General features: G+C 43.5%; 3 protein-coding genes across 3 annotated transcripts; all 3 read right to left on the bottom strand.

Annotated features, from left to right (window-relative positions):
- Positions 1–3,733: 3,733 nt before the first annotated feature.
- Positions 3,734–5,167, bottom strand: LOC114911673 (olfactory receptor 52D1-like). Its single transcript, XM_029255789.1, has 2 exons — positions 5,145–5,167; positions 3,734–4,710 (listed from the first exon to the last, which is right to left on the bottom strand). The coding sequence occupies exon 2, from the start codon at positions 4,676–4,678 to the stop codon at positions 3,734–3,736; it is 945 nt and encodes a 314-aa protein (XP_029111622.1). The 5' UTR covers positions 4,679–4,710; positions 5,145–5,167.
- A 9,009-nt stretch (positions 5,168–14,176) lies between these two features.
- On the bottom strand, positions 14,177–15,158 carry LOC114911619 (olfactory receptor 52D1-like). Its single transcript, XM_029255535.1, has one exon. The coding sequence runs from the start codon at positions 15,119–15,121 to the stop codon at positions 14,177–14,179; it is 945 nt and encodes a 314-aa protein (XP_029111368.1). The 5' UTR covers positions 15,122–15,158.
- Positions 15,159–24,379: 9,221 nt separating this feature from the next.
- LOC114911671 (olfactory receptor 52K2-like) lies at positions 24,380–27,288 on the bottom strand. Its single transcript, XM_029255782.1, has 2 exons — positions 26,662–27,288; positions 24,380–24,520 (listed from the first exon to the last, which is right to left on the bottom strand). The coding sequence occupies exons 1-2, from the start codon at positions 27,286–27,288 to the stop codon at positions 24,380–24,382; spliced, it is 768 nt and encodes a 255-aa protein (XP_029111615.1).
- Between the last annotated feature and the right edge of the window lie 267 nt (positions 27,289–27,555).

The following is a 27,555-nucleotide window of genomic DNA, read 5'->3' as shown; positions in this document are numbered from 1 at the left end:
TGGTGACATTTGTTACACAACAAAAATGCATTGAACAAAATGAAGGGAAAAGTGAAGAAAATACAGCTGAAAGCGGGAAACTGGGAAATATTTATATCTTTGGAAATTTGCCACTTGTTGTAACAATTGGCAGCAATTTTACACAGGAAAATCTCTTTGATACTAGTCTGTACACAACTCTTATGACACTGTTAAAAGCCATAATATTACTGAGCACCGATCACACTTACAGCTGCATGAAAAGAAGAACCTGATCTGTGTTTCTGTGTGTATTGTCCTGATTTCCTGGGTTGTTTCCTTTTTCCCAAATTGGTACTCTCTTTAACAAGTGTTCCCTGATTAATGTATAAGGGTTTTAGAAAATTAGGCTCAGGTGTTTTGATGGAAGTAGTTTTCTGCCCTCAAAGATTGCCCATGAGTGTTGTTTCTCCTTCTGCTGGTCATTTAAAAGTTGCAGCCTAATTGTGTTAACAGTGGTGCAAGAAGTGATTAGGACACATCCTTGTTTATCACTGGTCCTCATTACGTACCTGTTGTGTGCTGTGCACTGAGTCCCTAAGATTTCCCTTTTATTACCTATGGTATTCCCTAGAAGAGGAGCTTCAGACAGAAACACAGGACCATCGTTCTACTTATCGACAGCGGGCAGTTTTGCTCTCAGAAAGGCCCTGCATGCCTGGAAGTTGAGCAATGGTTTCAGACTTCATTGTTATATTATTCGTTAAAATAAACTGCCATTTTTAAGTTTACATGATGGGCTTTAAACAAGTTCTTAAAACGAGCTAAAAATATGTTTGTGTTATAAAAAAATATCTTTTTTCTTCAGACTATTTCACCAGAAGATGGTACTTTAGCTTGAAAGAAAATTGAGCTTGAGTTGAAACTTTTGACTTTTCACAACAGATGTTTCTTCTGATGGTTCACCTTGCAAAATACAGATGTCATTCAGACTTAGGCTTGCAGCTGAAATTAAAGCCAAAGCCATATCATAATACGTTACATTTATTTAGCAGATGCTTTTCTCCAAAGTGACTTCCAGTGAACTCTATGTAGTGTTATCAGCCCACACACCTTATTCACCAAGGTTACTTACACTGCTAGATACAATACTAACAATGGGTCACTCCTCCATACACCAGTGGAACATACTCTCTCTGTGTTACTCTCACACTATGGAGAACCTGAACATCATGTCTTTGGACAGTAGGAGGGAACCCATACAGACAGGGGGGGACATGCAAACTCCACACAGACTGAGCAGGGATCGAACCCACGTCCCCTCACACCACCGAGGCGCTGTGAGACAGCAGCGCTACTTGCTGTGGCCTTCAAATAAAATTTGTACAAATGTAAAGGCATTGATTTAATGCGAGTGAGTTTCTGCTCTAGCTAATTTTGTCAACGTTTTCTAATATATGACCACATAATAATTCACATTCAGCATTGGAAAATGTTTTCCTCCTGAAAATTCATGTTTTTTTATTAACATTTGTGTTTTTTCTTTATACTGTATATTTCAAATGACCAGCCATTGTAAAAGAATGAATTCTTTTAATATACTGTGGAAATCTGACTAACTTCTTTCGCAGCTCCTACTGAACTTTCAACTGTGCTGTAAGATTATATTCATTGTGTAATCAGTTGAAGAGGGGGTGCGGTGGTGTGGTGGTGCAGTGGCGCAGTGGGGCAGTGGGTTGGAGTGGGTTGTGCTCTCCAGTGGGTCTGGGGTTTGAGTCCCGCTTGGGGTGCCTTGAGGTGGACTGGCGTCCTGTCCTGGGTGTGTCCCCTCCCACTCTAGCCTTACGCCCCGTGTTGCCGGGTTAGGCTCTGGCTCCCCGTATGGGACGGACAGTGTGTGTGTGTGTGTGTGTGTGTTATCAGTTGAAGCTTTTCATTGGGAAAAGTTGCTGATGCACCAAGATTAAACTTTCACTGCTGACACATTTATATTTTTCACTTTATGTGACCTCACCTTGAACATTTTTAGAATGACATTCCTTATTTCCTTGGTCCAGACTCAAATAATGGGGTTCACAGTATCAGGAAAAATTATGTACAGTATACCTATACCTAAAAAGATGTTAATGTCTGTTGCAATGTCAATGCTGATGTTATGTGATAGAAATGTAATGCTCCCTACCAGGTAGAAAGACAAGTTGTTTTGATGAATTTCTTCAGCCATGTCACTTTGGTTTCTTTATCTGAAATGTGTTTGACAGAGAAAAAAACTGACACTGAGATTTAGCGTGTAACCTTTCAATAATGTGGGGTTGTGGTGGGGAGATAGAGGATAAGACATACGTGGTCATGACTTCTCCCACCTGCCTATTTTTGCACCTACGTTGAGATTTGAACCATATTAAACAAGATGCATAGTCCAGTGCAGATGCAAGTGTTTTAGAAATCGAAGTAAAATGCGAGACTTAACACACTAGAATTCTGTTTTTGCTTATTCCAGAATGTCAGTAAATCATGCTTGTGCTGAGAGGAAAGCCAGTATTCCATGTTCGACTTTGTCCAAGTTAGGCATTGCAAGGAATGTGTGAATTCAGCTATACTGATTTTTTAACGAAGTGAGATGATCCAACTATTACCCTGTCATTCTTATTGACCTCATAATCTACATCCCTTACTCACTGTGTGACTGCGAAGGATCCTTTAAACATGGCAAGTAATCTAGAGTTAGAGGTGGGGAATAATAGTGGCACCTTGTCTTCCAATTCAATCTGCCTGTCCTCCTTTTTTCGAACATGTCTGACATGAATGAATGAAAGAGCCAGCGTTCCTAAGCAATGTACCCAGAAATTGCTCCTTTGCCTGATACTATGCCTCCTTCATCATCAGGGAACTATCCAGTATGTGGATTGTCCTGCCTGAGCACAACTGAGATGTGTGTTAATCCGTATCTCGTCTTAAAATGCCGCATAACTACATTTACATTTATTCATTTATGTGACACTTTTCTCCAAAGCAGCCTACAACTATTTACCCATTTATACAACAACAAAATTTTACTAGAGCAATTTTGGCTAAGTACCCTCAAAGCAGCAACCTTTGCATTCAACTACTAGTACATATTAATAAGCCTATTAAATAACTCCATCAGCCTTCGTCTTGACAACCTTGTGTAAGAGCTACAAACTTAAGCCACAACAGACAGAGGAAAAAGGATGGTCAGCTCATCTCCATACATGCTGCTGACAGACCTGATCATTGCTGCACAGCATGCCTCCTTGACCAAACAGCACCGTGTAAAATTACCCGTAGTTCATGAACTTCAATTTATGAAAGCTATTGACTTAAGTTTCCTGACTGCTCTGTGTATTATTGATTGCCTGTATTGTTTTTTACAATATAATATTCTTACTATTTTGCTGAATCATTTGTGCAACAGAATGATCTGGTGTTGTAACCACTAACAGTGACGCATAAGGATATGTTCTGTTTTTTTCTGTTTTGTTGAAAAAATGGAAAGTTCCCAGAAAGATGACAAAAATGGCAAAACTATTTTTTCAGGATGTGTCACAGCTTGCTTTATTGTTTTGATCAATTGACTTATGCAAGAAATACATATAAATCATTTTTAAGATTATTTCTCTCATGAGAACATTTCAAGTTAACAGTATGTAATAACCAACCAAACATGTGCATCTTAAAAAGATATTTCAGAAATACAGTTAAGATACATGTTTGTAAATCAGTATCTTTTTATTTCAGCTGGCTTACTTGAGTCTTATGGGGACTTTTTTCCATACTTCATTACTTTCATTACTTGCTGTCTTATTTCTTTTGTCCTGATACCATAAATTATTGGATTTAAACAGGCAGGCAAAAGCAAATACATTGTGCTGATCGTCATATGACTGTTTGATGACATGTCATTTTTTATTCTGTAGGAAAGGAACGATGTTAAGGCAAAAATTAAACCCACAAACATGACAATAATATGAGTGATGCATGTACTGAGTGCTTTTTGACTAGGTCTGCCTGATTTAAACAGAGAGACAAATATTCTAACATATGAAATAGCAATTAAAAGGACATCAGCTGCTAAGGTGAAGAAAGCGCCACATAGTCCTACAACACTGTTAACATATATGGGACCACATGCAAGGGTGACCAATGCCATGTGTTCACAGAAGCAGTGCTTAATCTCATTGGACTGGCAATATGACAAAGATCGAGCTAGGCCAACTATTGCTGAAATGAAAACTACATTTCTGAGCATCGGTATAATTACAAATTTCAGGAATGCAGAGATTCTCATGTGTTCATTGTAATGGAGTGGAGTGCAGATGGCGTAGAAACGATCCAGGGCCATCCACAGCAAGATAGTAGTCTGCACTGATTGAAAAAAGTGAATGCAGAACATCTGAACCAGGCAACCCATCAGCGAAATATGGTTCCAGTTAAACAGGAGATTAAAGAGCATATTTGGAACAAAGAATATTGGTATAACCAGATCGACAAAAGCCATCACACAAATCAGCAGGTACATTGGAGAATGCAGAGCCCTGTGAGATAAGATTATAAATATAATCATGGAGTTTGCAGTGATTGACATTAAAAACAAGAGGAGAAAAGGGATGAAGAGAAGTTGTTTCCACTCTCTGGATCCAGAGAAGCCACTTAGTATGAAGTCCGTGTGAGAGATATTTCTTGCTGCATATTCCGACATCTTGCTGCACAGTGTGGCACTTTCAAAAACACCTCGATAAAGCGGGAAAGTAAATGTTTCAATTAGTATCTAGCAGTTACTTTATTTCATGTATTCTAAAAAGCATTATTTCAAAATGTAAATCATGAAGCACAAACAGCTGTGCACGTTCAAGTTTTAACTACAGGTATACAACAGAACTTTCTACAGTGCTTTTGACTGTCACCTACCCAAGCATCGATATACATGATACATACATATTAAACACTGTAAAAAGTTAAAAACTATACTGACCTAAGTTATAATTATGTTTTGAAATAATTACTGAATAATAATATTAATGATTCTGAAAAGGCAGCTCAGGATTCATTTTACATATGAACTCACAATCTATAAATTTTATTCAAAAGAAGAAAATCACATAAAGAGCATTATGCATTTTCTTTTTCGTACAGAGAGAAATTCAAAAATCGCAAAAGTGTTTTACATTCCAGGTTCCACTGTTGAATGCTGTAGGTCCTACAGTCCAAAACCAAAGCCTTCTTCACTTTCAGGTTCCTGAAACTCCAACAAGTCTGACCTCCTGCTGCTTAAATCTGCTGTTCTGTATTCCCTTGGTAGACTGCTGGCTCTCTGGTTAAAGACAAGAGTAAACAAGAGTTCAGCTTTGAAGGACTGGCTTGGACCTGGGAGCTCTATGTCCTGGACAACATCTTGAGTGAGAATGAAGACTATGTATTTCTGTATCTGGCAGTCTTTTGCAAAGCAGAAGCCATAAATCCTCACAATCCGTTGTAGGGTCTTGCGGTCGGAAGCTGTGCAGTTCTCGTGCCATACAGTGAGACAGCTGGTCAGGATGCTCTCTATTGTTCCTCTGTAGAAGGTGGTGACGATGGGAGGGGGGAGTTTGGCTGTATTCATCCTCCGTAGGAAGTGGAGGCATTGCTGTGCCTTCTTAACTAGGCAGGTGGTGTTTAGAGTCCAGGAGAGGTCCTCCGTCATGTGTACCCTAAGAAACTTGGAGCTTTTTACTCTCTACGCAGTTGGTCCGTTGATGTGCAGTGGTGAGAGGTCTACTCGGGTTTTCCTGAAGTTGACAATCATCTTTAGTCTTATCCACATTAAGAGATAGATTGCTGTCTCTACACCATTCTGAGACCTGATTCACCTCCTTTCTGTATGCTGACTCATCATTGTTGCTTATGAGGCCCACAACTACAGTGTCATCAGCAAACTTGATGATATGATTTGAACTTTACTGCACAGCAGTCATGAGTCAGCAGGGTAAACAGCAGTGGACTGAGTACACAGCCCTGGGGAGTGCCGGTGTTCAGTGTGGCGGTGCTGGAGGTGGAGATGCCGATCCTGATGGACTGGATGATTGTGTTGAATGCTGAACTGAAGTCTATGAACAGCATCCTTACATAGTTGTCCTTTTTGTCCAGATAGGTCAGAAAAAGGTGGATAGTAGCAGATACGGCGTCCTCCGTTGAACGGTTGGGATGGTAGGCATACTGAAATGGGTCCAGTGTGGTGGGAAGACCCCACGTTATGTGTTTCATGACAAGCTGCTCAAAACATTTCATGGTGATAAGTATGAGTGCAACTGGCTGTTAGTCATTCAGGCTGGACACAGATGATTTCTTCAGCACAGGGATGACGGTGGTCGTCTTGAACCACACAGTGACAACTGCTTGGGTCAGGGAAATGTTGAAGATGTCCGTGAAGACATCTGCAAGCTAAACAGCACATTCCCTGAGTACCTGGCCAGTTATGTTGTCAGGACCTGCAGTTTTCCGTGAGTTAACTCTGGACAGAGTCTTCCTGATGTCTACTGCAGACAGACAAAGTACCTGGTTGGTGGGAGTTGGGGTGGTCTCACCTGCTGGCATGTTGTTCTGCGCTTCAAACCGTGTGTAGAAAACACTCAACACGACTGGGAGCGAGCCGTCACCATCACAGACAAGTGATGTAACTTTGTAGTCTGTCATGGCCTGAGTGCCTTGCTACATGCGCTTTGTGTCCTTGGAATTTAGGAAGTGACAGGAGATTCTTCCTGCGTAGTTGTGCTTCACGTCTTTGACAGCCCGAGACGGATTGGCCCTAGCCATGCAATAGGCTGCCTTGTCGCCGGACCTGACGGCAGCGTCTCGGGTTTTCAACAGCAAGCGCACCTCAACAGTCACCCGCAGTTTCTGGTTTGTACGTTTAGTGATTGTCTTCAAGGAAGTCACATCATCTTTGCACTTACTGATGTAGCCAGTCACTGATTCTGTGTATTCCTCAAGTCTGTGATATTATGGTATGTAGTACCCTTTCTGAACATCTTCCAGTCTGTGTGTTCAAAAAGCCTTGTAAGCACCGTGACTGTTTGTGTAAACATGCTGTAAAGTGTTTGTGCCATGGACTGCGAAATCAACATGCTGGTGGAATTTTGGCACTGCACTGGGGTTCAGCCTCCTTGTGTCCTCTGTTTGCAATGCCAAATACAAGTTGTCGTGTATGTAAAAATAGCTGTATAATGTGAGATACTTGGCACAAGACAGAGATTTAATGCTGATTTTAACAACAGTGATTTTGATGTTACTACTGTCCTGCAGAGCAAAGGACATGGGGAAAGCAGGACCCAACTGCAGGATCGTTCATTTAAGGCCAAGTGGAGAAACTTTTTCTTATTGTCAAGGACAGGTGAATGGTCGGTTGATTGGTGATTAGGGTGAAAGCGAAGATCCATGGATCAAGTCGAGAAACAAGGTGAATGGTCAGAAGCCAAGGAACGAAAAAGGGGAGTCGGGGACGAAGGGGAACAGGACATGGACCATGGTGAGTGCTATGAGCACAGAGAGGACAGTAGTTTTAACGAGATTGCACAACTGGGAAGAGGCTGAGAAGTGTCTTTTGTAGCTGATTGCTCTGATTGAAGGTGCCAGGTGCTTAATCAGAGCCAGGTACTACTGGTTGAAGTGCGGGTGTGGTCATGACAGTTGCCGTCTTCAAAAGAGTAAGGGGAGCTTGGAAAAACCTGAAAATCTTTACTACTTGCTCTCACTTTAAAATTGTCTACATTATATTGCATTTTTGAAGTTTTAATTATCCGTACACATAAAGGCACGCACACACACACTTTCTGAACCGCTTGTCCCATACGGGGTCGTGGGGAACTGGAGCCTACCTGGCAACACAGGGCGTAAGGCCGGAGAGGGAGGAGACATACCCAGGATGGGACACCAGTCCGCCGCAAGGCACCCCAAGCAGGACTCAAACCCCTGACCCACCGGAGAGCAGGATTTGGTCCAACCCCCTGCGCCACCGCTCCCCCCGCAAAACAAAAATACATTGAGCAAAATGAAGGGAAAAGTGAAGAAAATACAGCTGAAAGTGGGAATCTGGGAAATATTTATATCTTTGGAAATTTGCCACTTGTTGTAACAATTGGCAGCAATTTTACACAGTAAAATCTCTTTGATACTAGTCTGTACACAACTCTTATGACACTGTTAAAAGCCATAATATTACTGAGCACCGATCACACTTACAGCTGCATGAAAAGAAGAACCTGATCTGTGTTTCTGTGTGTATTGTCCTGATTTCCTGGGTTGTTTCCTTTTTCCCAAATTGGTACTCTCTTTAACAAGTGTTCCCTGATTAATGTATAAGGGTTTTAGAAAATTAGGCTCAGGTGTTTTGATGGAAGTAGTTTTCTGCCCTCAAGGATTGCCCATGAGTGTTGTTTCTCCTTCTGCTAGTCATTTAAAAGTTGCAGCCTAATTGTGTTAACAGTGGTGCAAGAAGTAATTAGGACACATCCTTGTTTATCACTGGTCCTCATTACGTACCTGTTGTGTGCTGTGCATTGAGTCCCTAAGATTTCCCTTTTTATTACCTATGGTATTCCCTAGAAGAGGAGCTTCAGACAGAAACACAGGACCATCGTTCTACTTATCGACAGCGGGCAGTTTTGCTCTCAGAAAGGCCCTGCATGCCTGGAAGTTGAGCAATGGTTTCAGACTTCATTGATATATGACACACTACAATAAACTGCCATTTTAAAGTTTACAGGATGGGCTTTGAACATGTACTTAAAACTAGCTGAAAATATTTTTGTGTTATGAAAAATATGTTTTCTTCAGACTCTTTCACCAGAAGATGGTACTTCAGCTTGAAAGAAAATTAATCTTGAGTTGAAACTTTTGAGGGGGGGTGCGGTGGCGCAGTGAGTTGGGCCACAGTCCTGCTTTCCGGTGGGTCTGGGGTTCGAGTCCCGCTTGGGGTGCCTTGCGACGGACTGGTGTCCCGTCCTGCGTGTGTCCCCTCCCCCTCCATCCTTACGCCCTGTGTTACCGGCTAGGCTGTGGTTCTGTGACCCTTTATGGGATGAGCGGTTCTGAAAGTGTGTGTGTGTGTGTGTGTGTGTGTGTGTGTGAGTGAAACTTTTGACTTTTCACAAGAGATGTTTCTTCTGGGGGGTGCGGTGGCGCAGTGGGTTGGACCGCAGTCCTCCTCTCCGGTGGGTCTGGGGTTCAAGTCCCGCTTGGGGTGCCTTGCGGCGGACTGGCGTCCCGTCCTGGGTGTGTCCCCTCTCCCTCTGGCCTTACGCCCTGTGTTACCGGGTAGGCTCCGGTTCCCCGTGACCCTGTAAGGGACAAGCGGTTCTGAAAATGTGTGTGTGTGTGTGTGTGTTTCTTCTGATGGTTCACCTTGCAAAATACAGATGTCATTCAGACTTAGGCTTGCAGCTGAAATTAACGCCAAAGCCATATTGTAATACATAACATTTATTTATTTAGCAGATGCTTTTCTCCAAAGTGACTTCCAGTGAACTCTATGTAGTGTTATCAGCCCACACAACTTATTCACCAAGGTGACTTACACTGCTAGATACAATACTAACAATGGGTCACTCCTCCATACACCAGTGGAACACACTCTCCCTGTGTTACTCACACACTATGGGGAACCTGAACATCATGTCTTTGGACCGTGGAAGGAAACCCATGCAGACAGGGGGGAACATGCAAATTCCACACAGACTGAGTAGGGATCGAACCCACGTCTACTCACATCACCGAGGCGCTGTGAGACAGCAGCGCTACTTGCTGTGGCCTTCAAATAAAATTTGTACAAATGTAAAGGCATGGATTTAATAAGAGTGAGTTTCTGCTCTAGCTAATTTTGTCAACGTTTTCTAACATATGACCACATAATAATTCACATTCAACATTAGAAAACGTTTTCCTCATGAAAATTCTTTTTTTTTTTTTTTACTAATGAATGAATTCTTTTAATATACTGTGGAAATCTGACTAACTTCATTCTCAGCTCCTACTGAATTTTAAAGTGTGATGTAACAATGTATTGATTGTTTTATTAATTGAAGCTTTTTATAGGGAAAAGTTGCCACGTGTCACGTTCTCCGCATCTGGCACATCTGCGACACCTGCCGTTCCCTGATGGGAGCGACAATAAAGAGGGAAGCCAAGGAAGCCCAGATGTGGAACCCTGTTTTGCCTCCTTATTTCCCTGCGAACCGTGTTACCAAGAAACCCATCCTGACTTCGACCCTTTGCCTGATTCTTCCTGACCACGTTCTGTGCCTAGCCCTTTGTACTCCGTTTGCCGATCGCCTGACCCTCGCCTGCCCCTCGACTCTGATTATGGATTCTGATTTGGCTTCCGTGCACGTCGATCCGAGAACTCTGCACTTGAGTCCGTCCGCACTACGCGCAACCGTGACACCAGGAGGACAGCTGCATTTGCAGAAGCAAAATCCAGGGCATGGGAAGAGTTTGGAGAGGCCACGGAAAATGACTATTGGTCAGCTTCAAAAAGGTTCTGGAGTACCATCCGGCAGCTTAGATGGGGTCGGAGCAGTTTCGCTCAAGCTGTGTTCAGCAGGAGTGGAGAAATTCTGACCTCTGATGAGGATGTTTTCGGGAGGTGGAAGGAGCACTTTGAAGAACTCCTAAACCCGAGTGATATGCCTCCCTTACAGGAGTCAGGGCCAGAGGTTTTTGGACTGTCAGAATCCATTTCCCTGGTTGAAATCATTGAGGTAGCTGGTAAGCTCCACAGTGGCAAAGGACCAGGGGTGGGTGAGATCCACCTGGTTGCAGGGCTGTCATTGTTGACACGTCTCTGCAAGGTTGCATGGACCTTGGGGACAGTGCCTTTGGAGTGGCAGACTGGGGTGGTGGTCCCTGTCTTTAAGAAAGGGACCGGAGAGTGTCTGCCAACTATCAGGGTATCACACTTCTCAGCTTCCTTGGGAAAGTCTATGCTGGGGTGCTGGAGAGGAGGCTCCGGCTGATAGTTGAACCTCAGATTGAAGAGGAACAATGAAGATTCCGCCCTGGCGGTGGAACAGTGGACCAGCTTTTTACCCTCTCACAGATCATTGAAGGGGTATGGGAGTTCGCTAATCCAGTCTACATGTGTTTTGTGGACTTGGAAAATGCCCATGATTGTGCTCCCCGGGGAATTCCGTGGGAGGTGCTTAGGGAGTATGCGATACCGGGGCCACTACTGCGGGCCATTCGGTCTCTGTACATACAGAGCGAAAGCTGTGTCTGCATACTCAGCATTAAGTCAAGCCTGTTCAGTGTGAGTGTTGGACTCCGCCAAGGTTGTGCCTTGTCTCCACTCCTGTTTGTGGTTTTCATGGACAGGATATCAAGGCGCAGTCGAGGCCAGGAGGGCATTCTGTGTGGGAGTCGAAAGGTGACGTCTCTGCTTTTTACGGATGATGTTGTCCTTTTGGGAGGGGGGTGGCGCAGTGGGTGGGTCTGGGGTTTGAGTCCCGCTTGGGGTGCCTTGTGATGGACTGGCGTCCTGTCCTGGGTGTGTCCCCGCTCCCTCCAGCCTTACGCCCTGTGTTGCCGGGTTAGGCTCCGGTTCCCCGCGACCCCGTATGGGACAAGCGGTTCAGACAGACAGTGTGTGTGTTGTCCTTTTGGCACCGTCACATGGCTGCCTCCAACATGCACTGGAACGGTTTGCAGCCGAGTATGAAGTGGCTGGGATGAGGATCAGCACCTCAAAGTCTGAGTCCATGGTTCTCTCACGGAGAAGGATGGTATGCCCCCTCCAGGTAAGGGGAAAGTTTTTGCCCCAGGTGGAGGAGTTCAAGTATCTAGGGGTCCTGTTCACGAGTGAGGGAAGAAGGGAGCATGAGATCGGCCGCAGACGGGGAGCAGCAGCAGTAATGAGGTCACTGTACCGGACTGTAGTGGTGAAGAGGGAGCTGAGCCATAAGGCAAAGCTCTTCATTTACCGGTCGATCTACGTCCCTTCCCTCACCTATGGTCATGAACTTTGGGTAATGACCGAAAGAATAAGATCGCAGATAGAAGCGGCTGAAATGGGTTTCATCCGCAGGGTGTTGGGACTCACTCTCCGTGACAGGGTGAGGAGTTCGGACATACGGGAAAAACTCAGAGAAGAGCCGCTACTCCTCCAAATTGAGAGGAGCCAGTTGAGGTGATTCGGGCATCTGATAAGGATGCCCCCCGGGGCGCCTCCCTTTGGAGGTACACCAGGCATGGCCAACTGGGACTAGGCCTCAAGGTCAGCCCAGGACCCACTAGAGGGAGTATATCTCACAGTTGGCCTGGGAACGGCTGGGGATCCCCCAGGCTGAGCTGGAGGAAGTTGCGGGGGACAGGGGCAGCTGGGCCTCTCTGCTCTCCCTGCTGTCACTGCGACCCTATTAGGACAAGCGGGATAGAAGATGGATGGATAGATAATCACAATCACTATTAATAAACTGCCAAATAAGGCCAGAATAGTTATGTTATATTATATATACATATATAGTAATTGTATATATAATATTATTACAATATATAATAGGCTAAATAATTAAAGAAAATAGTAAGAAACGCATCCGCCTGTACTTGTAGAGTTCTGGAAATCCTACAAAAATAAACTTGGTGTATGTGAAAAGTTGGTTTGATGAAGTTCTTCAGTCATGTCACTTTGGTTTCTTTAACTGAAATGTGTTTGACAGAGAAAAAATTGACACTGAGATTTAGCGTGTAACCTTTCAATAATGTGGGGTTGTGGTGGGGAGGTAGAGGATAAGACATGCGTGGTCATGACTTCTCCCACCTGCCAATTTTTGCACCTACATTGAGATTTAAACCATATTAAACAAGATGCATAGTCCAGTGCAGATGCAAGTGTTTTAGAAATCGAAGTAAAATGCGAGACTTAACACACTAGAATTCTGTTTTTGCTTATTCCAGAATGTCAGTAAATCATGCTTGTGCTGAGAGGAAAGCCAGTATTCCATGTTCGACTTTGTCCAAGTTAGGCATTGCAAGGAATGTGTGAATTTAGCTATACTGATTTTTTTAACGAAGTGAGATGATCCAGCTATTACCCTGTCATTCTTATTGACCTCATAATCTACATCCCTTACTCACTGTGTGACTGCGAAGGATCCTTTAAACATGGCAAGTAATTTGGAGTTAGAGGTGGGGAATAATAGTGGCACCTTGTCTTCCAATTCAATCTGCCTGTCCTCCTTTTTTCGAACATGTCTGACATGAATGAATGAAAGAGCCAGCGTTCCTAAGCAATGCACCCAAAAATTGCTCCTTTGCCCGATACTATGCCTCCTTCATCACCAGGGAACTATCCAGTATGTGGATTGTCCTGCCTGAGCACAACTGAGATGTGCGTTAATCCGTATCTCGTCTTAAAATGCCGCATAACTACATTTACATTTATTCATTTATGTGACACTTTTCTCCAAAGCAGCCTACAACTATTTACCCATTTATACAACAACAAAATTTTACTAGAGCAATTTTGGCTAAGTACCCTCAAAGCAGCAACCTTTGCATTCAACTACTAGTACATATTAATAAGCCTATTAAATAACTCCATCAGCCTTCGTCTTGACAACCTTGTGTAAGAGCTACAAACTTAAGCCACAACAGACAGAGGAAAAAGGATGGTCAGCTCATCTCCATACATGCTGCTGACAGACCTGATCATTGCTGCACAGCATGCCTCCTCGACCAAACAGCACCGTGTAAAATTACCCTTAGTTCATGAACTTCAATTTATGAAAGCTGTTGACTTAAGTTTCCTGACTGCTCTGTGTATTATTGATTGCCTGTATTGTTTTTTACAATATAACATTCTTACTATTTTGCTGAATCATTTGTGCAACAGAATGATCTGGTGTTGTAACCACTAACAGTGACGCATAAGGATATGTTCTGTTTTTTTCTGTTTTGTTGAAAAAATGGAAAGTTCCCAGAAATATGACAAAAATGGCAAAACTATTTTTTCAGGATGTGTCACAGCTTGCTTTATTGTTTTGATCCATTGACTTATGCAAGAAATACATATAAATCATTTTTAAGATTATTTCTCTCATGAGAACATTTCAAGTTAACAGTATGTAATAACCAACCAAACATGTGCATCTTAAAAAGATATTTCAGAAATACAGTTAAGATACATGTTTGTAAATCAGTATCTTTTTATTTCAGCTGGCTTACTTGAGTCTTATGGGGACTTTTTTCCATACTTCATTACTTTCATTACTTGCTGTCTTATTTCTTTTGTCCTGATACCATAAATTATTGGATTTAAACAGGCAGGCAAAAGCAAATACATTGTGCTGATCGTCATATGACTGTTTGATGACATGTCATTTTTTATTCTGTAGGAAAGGAACGATGTTAAGGCAAAAATTAAACCCACAAACATGACAATAATATGAGTGATGCATGTACTGAGTGCTTTTTGACTAGGTCTGCCTGATTTAAACAGAGAGACAAATATTCTAACATAGGAAAACACAATAAAAAGGACATCAGCTGCAAAGGTGAAGAAAGCGCCACATAGTCCTACAACACTGTTAACATATATGGGACCACATGCAAGGGTGACCAATGCCATGTGTTCACAGAAGCAGTGCTTAATCTCATTGGACTGGCAGTATGACAAAGATCGAGCCAGGCCAACTATTGCTGAAATGAAAACTACATTTCTGAGCATAGGTATAATTACAAATTTCAGGAATGCAGAGAATCTCATGTGTTCATTGTAATGTAGTGGAGTGCAGATGGCGTAGAAACGATCCAGGGCCATCCACAGCAAGATAGTAGACTGCACTGATTGAAAAAATTGAATGCAGAACATCTGAACCAGGCAACCCATCAGAGAAATATGGTTCCAGTTAAACAAGAGATTAAGAAGCATATTTGGAACAAAGAATATTGGTATAACCAAATCAACAAAAGCCATCACACAAATCAGCAGGTACATTGGAGAATGCAGAGCCCTGTGCGATAAGATTATAAATATAATCATGGAGTTGGCAGTGATTGACATTAAAAACAAGAGGAAAAATGGGATGAAGAGAAGTTGTTTCCACTCTCTGGATCCAGAGAAGCCACTTAATATGAAGTCCGTGTGAGAGATATTTCTTGCTGCATATTCCTGCATCTTGCTGCACAGTGTGGCACTTTCAAAAACACCTCGATAAAGCGGGAAAGTAAATGTTTTAATTAGTATCTAGCAGTTACTTTATTTCATGTATTCTAAAAAGCATTATTTCAAAATATAACTCATAAAGCACAAACAGCTGTGCATGTTCAAGTTTTAACTACAGGTATACAGCAGAACTTTCTCCACTACTTTTAAGGGCCATGTACCCAAACATTGATATACATGATACATACATATTAAACACTATAAAAAGTTAAAAACTATACTTATCTAAGTAATAATTATGTTTTGAAATGATTATTGATTGATAATATTAATGATTCTGAAAAGGCAGTCCAGGATTCCTTTTATATCTGATCTTGCAATCTATATAATTCACAAGAAATAAATCATACAAAGAGCATGATGCGTTTTCTTTTTCGTACAGACAGAAATAAAAAAATGGCAAAAGTGTTTTACATTCCAGGTTCCACTGTTGAATGCTGTAGGTCCTACAGTCCAAAACCAAAGCCTTCTTCACTTTCAGGTTCCTGAAACTCCAACAAGTCTGACCTCCTGCTGCTTAAATCTGCTGTTCTGTATTCCCTTGGTAGACTGCTGGCTCTCTGGTTAAAGACAAGAGTAAACAAGAGTTCAGCTTTGAAGGACTGGCTTGGACCTGGGAGCTCTATGTCCTGGATAACATCTTGAGTGAGAATGAAGAGTACGTATTTGTGTTTCTGGCAGTCTTTTGCAAAGCAGAACCTATAAATCCACACTGTCTAGAAGCACCGCTGGCTTCTCTGGGCTCGGTGTTATCTTTGACAGACAGTACCGCAGTACACTCATGTTTGTGGTCTGACAAGTCAGAAATTAAAATAGGTTTGGAAAAAACAGCTGTCATGTTCTTTGGGCCAAAGAGGAAAAGGGCCATCCAAGCTGATATCAGTGGTTCGAAAGCCAGTGCATGTCACGATATGGGGATGTGTCAGTGCTCATGGTATGGGTAAATTTTGTATCTATGAGGGCACCATTAATGTAGAAAAATACAAACCATCCAGATGCCATCCAGATGCCATTTTTCTCCAGGGACGTCCCTACATTTTCCTACAGGACAATGCCAAAGCACATTCTTCTTGGATTAAAAGTGCATGGCTGCTTAAGCAGAGTACTAGAACTAGATTGGCCTGCCTGCACTCCTGACATGTCTCCGACTGAGAGTGTGCTGCACATTATGAAGCACAAAATACGTCAACGAAAGTCCTGTGCAATTGCATAGCTGAAGACCTACATAATGGATGAATGGGGCAAAATTCTACTTGCTAAACTTAACCAACTGGTGTCTTCAGTGCCCAAATCATTAATAAGTGTTACTGAAAGACATTATGGGGGGGGCGCAGTGGCACAGTGGGTTGGACCACAGTCCTGCTCTCTGGTGGGTCTAGGGTTCAAGTCCCGCTTGGGGTGCCTTGCGACGGACTGGCACTGGTTCCCCGCGACCCTGTATGGGACAAGTGGTTCTGAAAATGTGTGTGTGTGTGTGTGTGTGTGTGTGTGTGTGAAAGACATTATGATGTTAAAGAGGTAAACACTCGACTGTTCCAATTTTTTTGGAACGTGTTGCAGACGATTTCAGAATAAGCGTATATCTTCAAAAAACAATGCAGCTGATTAGGTAAAACATGAAATACCTTATCTTTTTAGTTTTTGTTTGAGAACAAATCTAAGTAAATTTACAAATCACCTCTTTTTGTTTTCATTATGTTTTTTCATACTGTCCCATTTTTTTGGAATTGGGGCTGTACAAAACTGTATTTAACAACTGTCACACCCTCCATGTCCACGCAACAAGGAACACTGGCAGTGGATCACGGGACACCCGCATAAGTGTGAGCTCAGAGCGCAACAAGACGCAAAGCCTTAGTTCAGCCTTGCTAGTCATCTGTGTATTGCATCTGCTCTCCTTCTCACCCCTGTTTCCCAATCTCCTTACCTTTGTTCCCGAACCCGTCTCCCGTCTCTTCAAGTCCTCCTGGTATCTCTTCGACCTCCTGCCTACAGGATTCTCCTTTTGCCTACATTCGTGCCTTGGTGACCCCTGCCTGTTTTTTGATGAGTTTTGTATTTTCCTTGATTAAAACATTGTGAGCCCCGTACTTGGGCCGGGCGTCTGAGTTCCAAGAGGAAAACATAACAGAAGGTTCCCAGCTTCGGACCCAGCGGAGCAAGAGCGCTTCCAGCATGCATTTGCCTCCCAGAGGGCATTGCTGGTAACACACGGTCAGACACATTAAACCACCTGAAGGAAGCCTTTCAGGATCTGGTAAGCGCTTTACACGAATGGGGGATACTGATGCTACCACCAGAACTGGCCTGGAATGACCACCAACCCCCCCCCGACTTCCAGAACAAAATCCGCGGCTGGCAACTCCGGTAAGGTATGATGGCACCCCGTCTTGTTGTTCTGGGTTCCTTATGCAGTGTGAACTCATCTTCGTCAGTCTGCCACAGGTTTATCACTCTGACCAGAGCCGGATTACTTACATGATCTCCCTCTCTCCTGACTGGCTGAGTTCTGGATTGGGCCACTGCCGCATGGGGGAGCTGTTCCAAGGGCTCCTACCAGGATTTCAAGGCACGCTTCCAAGTGATGTTTGGGCTTCCTAACAAAGACCAGATCGCCAGTGAACGCCTCATAGAGCACAGCCAAGGCGACCGGTGTGTTGCTGACTATGCGGTTGAATTCCGGACCTTGGCTGAGTGGAGTGGCTGGATCAAAACTGCTCTATTAGCCCAGTTCCATCACGGCTTGAACCCCGGGTTGAAAAGGGAGCTGGCCTTTAGTGGAGAAAACTGGATGCTCGATCGCTTTATCAAGACGGTGGCGATGCTGGACAATCTCACACAGGATCGAAGCCCTCGTCCGAAGCCGGCCATGGAAGGGTCCTCCGCTAACCGAGCCGAGTCGGAGCCCATGCAGGTCGGACACGGCCCAATCACCCCTGAAGAATGACAGCGCAGACTCCGGGACCGTTTAATTCTCTATTGTTGGAGCTCCAGATATTTCTGTGCCGACTGTCCGGCCCGCTCAGAGCCTAAGGTGAATAGGACATTGCGGTGTAACTGTCTCACAGTTCCCATAGTCTTGTCCTGGGGGGGAACGCACTGTTACGACACATGCCCTCGTTGATTTGGGAGCTGTGGGCTGTTTCATGGATGCAAGCTTTGTGAATAAAAACAGCATTCCGCAGCGCTGGTGGAATGTCCGGCTGAGAGTGAGCACACTCGATAGGCAGCCACTGGGACAAGGGTTCGTCAATACCTGGACCGAGCCCTTGCACTTGGAGGTGGAGGCCTGCCACAAAGAAAATCTGCAGTTCTATCTCATCGCTTTGCCCGAGGTACCAGTTATTCTCGGTTTTCCATGGCTCGCCCTGCATGACCCCATCTTCCGATGGAGTACAGGGGAACTGGTGGCTTGGGGACCTCAGTGTGATGAGAACTGTTTGTGGTTGCCATGCAGAGCCACCTCTGTCGAGTGTTCAAACTCTCCCCAGCAAGTGAACATCCCGAGGGAATATCAAGACCTGGTGGAGGTCTTTAGGAAGGAGCAGGCCTCCGTACTACCGCCTCACTACATCCGCACCGACTCTGGGACTGTGCCATTGACCTTGTCCCGGGGACTACAACCCACCCCCCCTCGAGGCTGGGTCTACCCCCTGTCTCTGCCTGAACAAGAGGCCATGCAGCAATACAAAACCGAGGCACTGGCCGCAGGTATAATGCGTCCGTCCACCTCTCCTGCTGCAGCTGGGTTCTTTTTAATTGAGAAGAAAGGCGGTGGCCTCCATCCCTGTATAGACTATAGGGGGTTGAACCGTATAACTGTCCGGTACCCACACCCATTGCCTCTAATCACAGCCGCTCTAGAACACGTCCACTGTGCCAAGTGATTCACGAAGTTGGACCTTCGAAGTGTTTATAACTTAATCAGGATCTGAGAGCGTGACGAGTGGAAGCCCGCCTTCAGTACCGCCCTTGGTCACTACGAGTACTTGGTTATGCCTTTCGGTCTTTCTAATGCGCCCAGTGTGTTTCAGGCCTTTGTTAACCATCTCCTAAGAGACCTGGTGAATCATGGTGTTCTGGTCTACCAAGATGATATTCTGATCTATTCCCAGTCCATGGAACAGCATGTGTCACACGTGCGGCAAGTCCTACGTCGGTTGCTTCAACATCGCCTCTTCGTTAAAGAGGAAAAGTGCCAGTTCCATCAGACACAAGTCTCGTTCCTGGGATTCGTGCTCAGCAGCGACAGACTCGCCATAGACTCAGGCAAGGTAAGAACCGTCCTCCAGTGTCCTCATCCTCTGACCGTGAAGGCTCTACAACGGTTCCTGGGATTTGCCAACTTTTAACGCCACTTTATAAGGGTTTCAGTACTGTTGCCACCCCTTTAACTGCATTCGCCGCCAGCAAGAAGGCTCGGCTCCCCTGGACAGAGGAGGCTTAACGAGCCTTCAATACCCTGAAACACTAATTTACGTCAGCGCCCATCCTCCATCACCCGAATCCAGAGTTGCAGTTTGTCACGGAGGTCAATGCCTCCGAAACGGGGGTAGGAGCCATGCTCTCTCAACGCCAGGGGGCCCCAGCCAAGCTGTTTCCCCTGTGCATTCTTTTCCCAAAAATTGTCCCAGGCCGAGCATAACTACGACATCGGAAACCGGGAGCTTCTGGCGGTCAAACATGCCCTGGAAGAGTGGAGGCACTGGGTCGAGGGGGCCAGACACCCCTTTGTCGTCTTCACTAACCACAAGAACTTGGAATATTCACAAACTGCCCGACATTTGAAGCCCCAACAAGCCAGGTGGGCCCTCTTCTTTACTCGTTTTAATTTCACTATGACCTACAGGCCCGGCAGTAAGAACACCAAGACGGATGCCCTGTCACGAATGCATGAGCAAGAGCCAACCAAATGAACCCCAGAGTTCATCCTACCTAGGACCTGCATCGTAGCACTTGTGCAATGGGACTTCCACAAAGACCTCGCCCAAGCCCAGGCAGCCGAACCCGAACCGCTGGGTAAGTCCGCCGGAAAACAATATGTTCCCACCAGCATGCGCCCCACCATTCTGCAGTGGGCCCACAATCATCCTGTGGCTGGGCACCCAGGGTTCAGCAAAACCCAGACTCTCCTGCAGAAACACTTTTGGTGACCATCCCTACCAGAGGATGTGCAAGACTTCATTCAGGCTTGCAGGATCTGCACCCAAGTCAAACCGTCGACTCAGAAGCCCGGGGGACTCCTGGAACCCCTGCCGGTGCCTAATCACCCGTGGTCCCACATCACCCTGGACTTCCTCAAATATCTCCCCACTTCCGAAGGTAAGACCACTATACTGACCATCATCGATAGGCTCTCCAAGGCCTGCCATCTGGTACCTCTCCCCAAGCTCCCTACAGCCTTGGAAACAGCCGAGCTCCTCTTCCTCCACGTGTTTCGCCTCTTCGGCTTACCAGAGGACATCGTGACTGACCGAGGACCTCAATTCACCTCCTGGGTGTGGAAAGCCTTCTGGCGGAAGTTGGGAGTGAATGTGAGCCAAACGTCGGGGTATCATCCCCAGGCGAATGGACAAGTAGAATGGCTCCAACAGGACATCAGCCGGTTCCTTCATAGTTATTGTACAGAGAAGCCACAACAGTGGATATGATGCTAACCTTGGGCGAAATATACACACAATTCTCTGACCCATGCCTCCACAGGATAGGCTTCAATTAAGCACCTGAGTTCAACTGGAGCACTAGTCCACAAAAACCCCCATTCTACCACTTCCCAGTTGCAGCATATTACTTGAGACAACTGTCCCCAGTGTGCTTTCTAACCTACCTCACCTTTTCCAACTCCTGTTTCTCATCATTCCCCAGTTCCGTTCCATGTCTTTTTAGTAACGACCACCCGCCTTGCCCCCCAACCATGACTTCAGATCCTCCTCTCCGCTCAGTTCACCGATTGACCAGCCATATGTCTGTCCTTGACCTGTCCCTGACCATGAGATCACGTCTAATCCTTTGGTACTGAATAAATGATTGTGCACTTGGGTTCAGCCTCCTTTATTCGCCATAACAATCTGCCGATCGATCGACCCCGAACAACTCTGGATCATTCTTGTGCCTAGTCCATTTGATAAATGAATGAGCCTGCAGCTGTGTCCGTTGCTTTTTCCGGACCCCCGTTATGACAATAGATTTGAACTTTTTATTTAGCAGATGTTTTTTTCCAAATTGATTTCCAATGAACTCTATGTTATGTTTTCACTCCACACACCTTATTCACCAAGGTGATTTACACTGCTAGATAAATTACTTACAATGTAAAATAAATTTAAATCCAGTCATGTTTAAGATAATCCCTCTATGCTGCTGGGTGCAATTAATTGCTGTAATACCCTCTCCTTTTATTGCGCTCTCACACTTTAACTCAAAGCAAGTTACAATGTTAAGCTACTTAAACTTATTTACCCATTTATACAGCTGGTTAATGTTTACAAGAGCAATGGAGGGTAAGTACCTTGCTCAGCTACACTACACCCGTACACAGGATTTGAATTTGCAACCTTTATAGCCAAAGACAGCAGCATTTTCCACTACATTATCAACTGCCCCCATGTGTCGAAAAGTTACAACAGATTTAGTTAAACCAAAAGAGCCCTTTCACGTGAAGCCGCAAAAAAAAAAAAAAAGAAAAGAAAAGAAAAAGCACCCAAAAAACATTCCCCAAGCAGTCCTCTCCAACAGTTTTCAGACCAGCTGCTTCAATGTCCATCATGAAGTTCACTCAAGGGGCTGCAGCTGATTGTCATTAATTAGTCTGAGGCAGGGGGATTTGAAGAGCTTTCCATCAATACAACTCCATCTCTGCCCGTGTGCTGCCTCCCACCCGCTTATACTTTGGAGAAAAGCATCATATAGATGAATTCATTTAAAGGTCTAGTTAAGTTCTGTAATTTTTTTTTTGCAGCTACAAGTATACTTTGAAAGGCTCATTGTAATATGTAAATGGACTTTGAGATACATTAAGATTACAACCAGTAGAAAGTAGGCGAAAATAAAAAGGCATTATCTCTGGTTTTGTTTAATGCTCACTGTTGAGAGAATCATCTTGCAAACAGGCAGATTTTCTGTCTCATTATTGATTGACACGTGTGGAGCAAGTCCTATATTCATGTTTTATTGACATTAACCACCTAGCATTGTAATCACTGGTGACATTTGTTACACAACAAAAATGCATTGAACAAAATGAAGGGAAAAGTGAAGAAAATACAGCTGAAAGCGGGAAACTGGGAAATATTTATATCTTTGGAAATTTGCCACTTGTTGTAACAATTGGCAGCAATTTTACACAGTAAAATCACTTTGGTATTAGTCTGTACACAACTCTTATGACACTGTTAAAAGCCATAAAATTACTGAGCACCGATCACACTTACAGCTGCATGAAAAGAAGAACCTGATCTGTGTTTCTGTGTGTATTGTCCTGATTTCCTGGGTTGTTTCGTTTTTCCCAAATTGGTACTCTCTTTAACAAGTGTTCCCTGATTAATGTATAAGGGTTTTAGAAAATTAGGCTCAGGTGTTTTGATGGAAGTAGTTTTCTGCCCTCAAAGATTGCCCATGAGTGTTGTTTCTCCTTCTGCTGGTCATTTAAAAGTTGCAGCCTAATTGTGTTAACAGTGGTGCAAGAAGTGATTAGGACACATCCTTGTTTATCACTGGTCCTCATTACGTACCTGTTGTGTGCTGTGCACTGAGTCCCTAAGATTTCCCTTTTTATTACCTATGGTATTCCCTAGAAGAGGAGCTTCAGACAGAAACACAGGACCATCGTTCTACTTATCGACAGCGGGCAGTTTTGCTCTCAGAAAGGCCCTGCATGCCTGGAAGTTGAGCAATGGTTTCAGACTTCATTGTTATATTATACATTAAAATAAAATGCCATTTTTAAGTTTACATGATGGGCTTTAAACAAGTTCTTAAAACGAGCTAAAAATATGTTTGTGTTATAAAAAAATATCTTTTTTCTTCAGACTATTTCACCAGAAGATGGTACTTTAGCTTGAAAGAAAATTGAGCTTGAGTTGAAACTTTTGACTTTTCACAACAGATGTTTCTTCTGATGGTTCACCTTGCAAAATACAGGTGTTATTCAGACTTAGGCCTACAGCTGAAATTAAAGCCAAAGCCATATCATAATACATTACATTTATTTAGCAGATGCTTTTCTCCAAAGTGACTTCCAGTGAACTCTATGTAGTGTTATCAGGCCACACACCTTATTCACCAAGGTTACTTACACTGCTAGATACAATACTAACAATGGGTCACTCCTCCATACACCAGTGGAACATACTCTCTCTGTGTTACTCTCACACTATGGAGAACCTGAACATCATGTCTTTGGACAGTAGGAGGGAACCCATGCAGACAGGGGGGGACATGCAAACTCCACACAGACTGAGCAGGGATCGAACCCACGTCCCCTCACACCACCGAGGCGCTGTGAGACAGCAGCGCTACTTGCTGTGGCCTTCAAATAAAATTTGTACAAATGTAAAGGCATTGATTTAATGCGAGTGAGTTTCTGCTCTAGCTAATTTTGTCAACGTTTTCTAATATATGATCACATAATAATTCACATTCAGCATTGGAAAATGTTTTCCTCCTGAAAATTCATGTTTTTTTATTAATATTCGTGTTTTTTCTTTATACTGTATATTTCAAATGACCAGCCATTGTAAAAGAATGAATTCTTTTAGTATACTGTGGAAATCTGACTAACTTCTTTCTCAGCTCCTACTGAACTTTCAACTGTGCTGTAAGATTATATTCATTGTGTAATCAGTTGAAGAGGGGTGCGGTGGTGTGGTGGTGCAGTGGCGCAGTGGGGCAGTGGGTTGGAGTGGGTTGTGCTCTCCAGTGGGTCTGGGGTTTGAGTCCCGCTTGGGGTGCCTTGAGGTGGACTGGCGTCCTGTCCTGGGTGTGTCCCCTCCCACTCTAGCCTTACGCCCCGTGTTGCCGGGTTAGGCTCTGGCTCCCCGTATGGGACAAGTGGTTCTGTGTGTGTGTGTTATCAGTTGAAGCTTTTCATTGGGAAAAGTTGCTGATGCACCAAGATTAAACTTTCACTGTTGACACATTTATATTTTTCATTTTATGTGACCTCACCTTGAACATTTTTAGAATGACATTCCTTATTTCCTTGGTCCAGACTCAAATAATGGGGTTCACAGTATCAGGAAAAATTATGTACAGTATACCTATACCTAAAAAGATGTTAATGTCTGTTGCAATGTCAATGCTGATGTTATGTGATAGAAATGTAATGCTCCCTACCAGGTAGAAAGACAAGTTGTTTTGATGAATTTCTTCAGCCATGTCACTTTGGTTTCTTTATCTGAAATGTGTTTGACAGAGAAAAAAACTGACACTGAGATTTAGCGTGTAACCTTTCAATAATGTGGGGTTGTGGTGGGGAGATAGAGGATAAGACATACGTGGTCATGACTTCTCCCACCTGCCTATTTTTGCACCTACGTTGAGATTTGAACCATATTAAACAAGATGCATAGTCCAGTGCAGATGCAAGTGTTTTAGAAATCGAAGTAAAATGCGAGACTTAACACACTAGAATTCTGTTTTTGCTTATTCCAGAATGTCAGTAAATCATGCTTGTGCTGAGAGGAAAGCCAGTATTCCATGTTCGACTTTGTCCAAGTTAGGCATTGCAAGGAATGTGTGAATTCAGCTATACTGATTTTTTAACGAAGTGAGATGATCCAACTATTACCCTGTCATTCTTATTGACCTCATAATCTACATCCCTTACTCACTGTGTGACTGCGAAGGATCCTTTAAACATGGCAAGTAATCTGGAGTTAGAGGTGGGGAATAATAGTGGCACCTTGTCTTCCAATTCAATCTGCCTGTCCTCCTTTTTTCGAACATGTCTGACATGAATGAATGAAAGAGCCAGCGTTCCTAAGCAATGCACCCAAAAATTGCTCCTTTGCCTGATACTATGCCTCCTTCATCATCAGGGAACTATCCAGTATGTGGATTGTCCTGCCTGAGCACAACTGAGATGTGCGTTAATCCGTATCTCGTCTTAAAATGCCGCATAACTACATTTACATTTATTCATTTATGTGACACTTTTCTCCAAAGCAGCCTACAACTATTTACCCATTTATACAACAACAAAATTTTACTAGAGCAATTTTGGCTAAGTACCCTCAAAGCAGCAACCTTTGCATTCAACTACTAGTACATATTAATAAGCCTATTAAATAACTCCATCAGCCTTCGTCTTGACAACCTTGTGTAAGAGCTACAAACTTAAGCCACAACAGACAGAGGAAAAAGGATGGTCAGCTCATCTCCATACATGCTGCTGACAGACCTGATCATTGCTGCACAGCATGCCTCCTTGACCAAACAGCACCGTGTAAAATTACCCGTAGTTCATGAACTTCAATTTATGAAAGCTATTGACTTAAGTTTCCTGACTGCTCTGTGTATTATTGATTGCCTGTATTGTATTTTACAATATAACATTCTTACTATTTTGCTTAATCATCTGCGCAACAGAATGAGCTGGTGTTGTAACCATTATTTAACACTGATGTTTAATGATGTGTTGTATTTTTTTCTGTTTTGTTGAAAAAATGGAAAGTTCCCAGAAATATGACACAAATGGCAAAACTATTTTTTCAGGATGTGTCACAGCTTGCTTTATTGTTTTGATCCATTGACTTATGCAAGAAATACATTTAAATAATTTTAAGATGATTTCACCCTTGAGAAAATTTTAAGTTAACACTAACAGTAGTTAGTAAGCGAACCAAACGTGTATTCCGTAAAAAGATATTTTAAAAAAGATAGTTTGTCACGGTGTTTCCGCGGGGCAGGTGCGTCGAACCCAAGCGCGGAGTAGAGTGAGCTGGTTCAGGGGGCGATCCGGAAGACATGCACATGGTCGAGGAGGCAGGCAAGGGTAACCGATGTGCGCACGTAGTCCGAAGGGAGAATCCGAGAGGTGTAATTCAAAGACAGGCGAGGAGTCGAGGCAGACCAGGGAGTCAATCACGAGGAGCAGGACGAGGAGCAATTACTAGGAACACGAGTGAGTCACGAGGCTGAAGCAAGGTTCCGCAGCTTCCTAAGGTCAGGGATGCCCTTTGATGTGCCCGGAGCCTGATTAGTAGCCGAGTTTGTGGGCGTGACACAGTTAAGATACATGTTTGTAAATCAGTAATTTTTATGTAAACTGTCTTACTTCAGTGCTACGTGGACATTTTTCCACACTTGCTTCCAATTGCTTTTATTACTTGCTGTCTTATTTCTTTTGTCCTGATACCATAAATTATTGGATTTAAACAGGTAGGCACAAGCAAATACATTGAACTGATCGCCATATGACTATTTGATGACATGTCATTTTTTATTCTGTAGGAAAGAAACGATGTTAAGGCAAAAATTAAACCCACAAACATGACAATAATATGAGTGATGCATGTACTGAATGCTTTTTGACTGGATTTGCCTGATTTAAACAGAGAGACAAATATTCTAACATATGAAAGAGCAATTAAAAGGATATCAGCTGTTGAGATGAAAAAAACACCACATAGTCCTACAACACTGTTAACATATATGGGACCACATGCAAGGGTGACCAATGCCATGTGTTCACAGAAGCAGTGCTTAATCTCGTTGGACTGGCAGTATGACAAAGATCGAGCCAGGCCAACTATTGCTGAAATGAAAACTGCATTTCTGAGCATCGGTATAATTACAAATTTCAGGAATGCAGAGATTCTCATGTGTTCATTGTAATGGAGTGGAGTGCAGATGGCGTAGAAACGATCCAGGGCCATCCACAGCAAGATAGTAGTCTGCACTGATGCAAAGAAATGAATGCAGAACATCTGAACCAGGCAACCCATCAGAGATATATGGTTCCAGTTAAACAGGAGATTAAAGAGCATATTTGGAACAAAGAATATTGGTATAACCAAATCAACAAAAGCCATCACACAAATCAGCAGGTACATTGGAGAATGCAAAGCCCTGTGCGATAAGATTATAAATATAATCATGGAGTTTGCAGTGATTGACATTACAAACAAGAGGAAAAATGGGATGAAGAGAAGTTGTTTCCACTCTCTGGATCCAGAGAAGCCACTTAATATGAAGTCCGTGTGAGAGATATTTCTTGCTGCATGTTCCGACATCTTGCTGCACAGTGTGGCACTTTCAAAAACACCTAGAGAATGCGAGAGAGTAAATGCTTAAATTCGTATCTAGCAGTAACTTTATTTCATGTATTGAAGAAAAGCATTATTTCAAAATGTAAATCATAAAGCACAAACAGCTGTGCACATTCA

The sequence above is a fragment of the Scleropages formosus genome, chromosome 10 (assembly GCF_900964775.1).
Source record: "Scleropages formosus chromosome 10, fSclFor1.1, whole genome shotgun sequence".
Taxonomy (NCBI): Eukaryota; Metazoa; Chordata; class Actinopteri; order Osteoglossiformes; family Osteoglossidae; genus Scleropages; species Scleropages formosus.
This window is presented reverse-complemented; position numbering and strand designations above follow the sequence as displayed.